The sequence below is a fragment of the Mustela erminea genome, chromosome 10 (assembly GCF_009829155.1).
Source record: "Mustela erminea isolate mMusErm1 chromosome 10, mMusErm1.Pri, whole genome shotgun sequence".
Taxonomy (NCBI): domain Eukaryota; kingdom Metazoa; phylum Chordata; class Mammalia; order Carnivora; family Mustelidae; genus Mustela; species Mustela erminea.
Genome location: NC_045623.1, coordinates 78,703,183 through 78,705,068, shown reverse-complemented (window position 1 = coordinate 78,705,068; position 1,886 = coordinate 78,703,183). Strand labels below are relative to the sequence as shown.

The window sequence follows — 1,886 nt, the reverse complement described above, 5'->3', positions numbered from 1 at the left end:
TGATTCTTTCTGATACTATTGTAAATAAGATGATTTTCTTCATTTCCTTTTTGGATTGTTTGTTTTAGTGTGGGGAAACACAACTGATATTCTTATGTTGACTTTGCATGCTACAACTTTGCCGAATTTGTGTATTAGTTCTAATACTTTTTTTGTGGAATCTTGAGGGTTTTGTACATATGAGGGTTTTGTACATATCTCTGTGAACAGAGATATTTTTACATCTTCTTTTCTAGTTTGGATGTCTTTATTTCTTTTTCTTACCTAATTGATCTAGCTAGGACTTCAGGACTATGTTGAAGAGAAGTGGTCAGAACAGGCATCTTTGCTGACATTATATAATTTTTAAAAAATATTTTATTTATTTATTTGACAGAGATCACAAGTAGGCAGACAGGCAGGCAGAGAGAGAGGAGGAAGCAGGCACGCCGCTGAGCAGAGAGCCCAATGCATGCAGGGTTCGATCCACAAGACCTGAGCTGAAGGCAGAGGCTTTAACCCACTGAGCTACCCAGGCGCCCCTGACATTATATAATTTAAATTTTTTCTTTTTATAATATGAGGTTGAAAACAGTAACTGGGAATGTTTCATTTTACACTTTTTAAGAAGTTATCTGCTTACTTGATGATGCGCTAGGAAGCAAAGACAAATTTTGGACCAAGATATGTTCACCTTTGAGAAAACACTGACCAAGAAGAGAGTCCAGAACTGTAATCTGAATACAAAATGTATTTCTTCAAGACAAATACAACATAGATGTGAGTCAAATAGAAAGAGTCTGCAACCTAATTCACACTTGCTCAGTTACAATAAAAATTACATCAGAGAAAACTCCTATGAATACAAGGAATGTGGAAAAGCCTTCAAAAACAAGTTTTGTCTCATTAGGCATGAAAAAAAACCTGCAAGAAAAAAAACATTTGGATGCACTGAATGTGGGAAAGCCTTCCAAAAGAAGTGTTGTCTCATTAGACATGAAAAGAAACATATAAGGAAAAATAAAACCTTTGAATGCAATGACTGTGGGAAAGCCTTTAGCAGTAAGGGACACCTTATAGCTCATCAAAAAATTCATGGGGGAGAGAGACCCTATGTGTACAATGATTGTGGGAAAGCATTTATGCATAAAGCACAACTGGTGGTCCATCAGAGGCTCCACACGGGAGAGAAACCTTACGAATGCCCTCAGTGTGGGAAGTCGTTCACTTGGCACTCCTCCTTTACCCAACATGTGAAATCGCATACACTTGAGAACTCATTTGAATGTAAGGAATGTGGGAAAACCTTCAGGTATAGCTCATCCCTTTATAAACATTTTAGAATTCACACAGGAGAAAAACCGTACAGGTGTAGAGAATGTGGCAAAGCCTTTGCAGACTCCTCAATGCTAGTCATGCATCAGAGGATTCATACAGGTGAGAAACCCCATGGGTGTACTAAATGTGGAAAAGCCTTCATCAAGAAGTCACATCTCCTTAAACATTACTTGGCTCACACAGCAGAGCAACAAAACAAATGCAGCACGTGTGGGAAATCTTTTAACCGGAAGACACATCTCATTCTCCATCAAAGGAGTCATAAAAACATGGAAGCTATGTGAATGTGGGAAAACTTACAATTAATTAGCCTTTTAATAAAGCAGCAAAGAATTCATCATGAGAAAAACTATGAATTGGATAAATGTGGAAAAGCATGTTCTGAAATCCATATTCTATGATACTACTAATTTTATTGAGAAGATTATAGAAAACTTTGGATTATAAATTGACAATTTTACTGTATAGCATAAAACTGAGAAAGTTGTAATAAATTAAAAAATCAAGGCATCAAGCTGACTACAATTAAATATAGGTACTGCCCCAATTTGATTGTCATACAAGTTATA

The 1,886-nt window shown here is 36.4% G+C and overlaps 1 protein-coding gene across 1 annotated transcript; it reads left to right on the top strand.

The window, feature by feature from the left end:
- Positions 1 to 665: 665 nt before the first annotated feature.
- On the top strand, positions 666 to 1,601 carry LOC116568221 (zinc finger protein 684-like). The gene is made up of 2 exons (XM_032303742.1): positions 666 to 889; positions 974 to 1,601. The coding sequence occupies exons 1-2, from the start codon at positions 666 to 668 to the stop codon at positions 1,599 to 1,601; spliced, it is 852 nt and encodes a 283-aa protein (XP_032159633.1).
- Positions 1,602 to 1,886: the final 285 nt, after the last annotated feature.

Bases quoted from the DNA above. Each gene is read 5' to 3' on its own strand.
- LOC116568221 (XM_032303742.1), top strand. From the start codon at position 666: ATGTTCACCTTTGAGAAAACACTGACCAAGAAGAGAGTCCAGAACTGT. The intron at 890-973 runs GCATGAAAAAAA...TTGTCTCATTAG, and splicing joins AACAAGTTTTGTCTCATTAG to ACATGAAAAGAAACATATAA.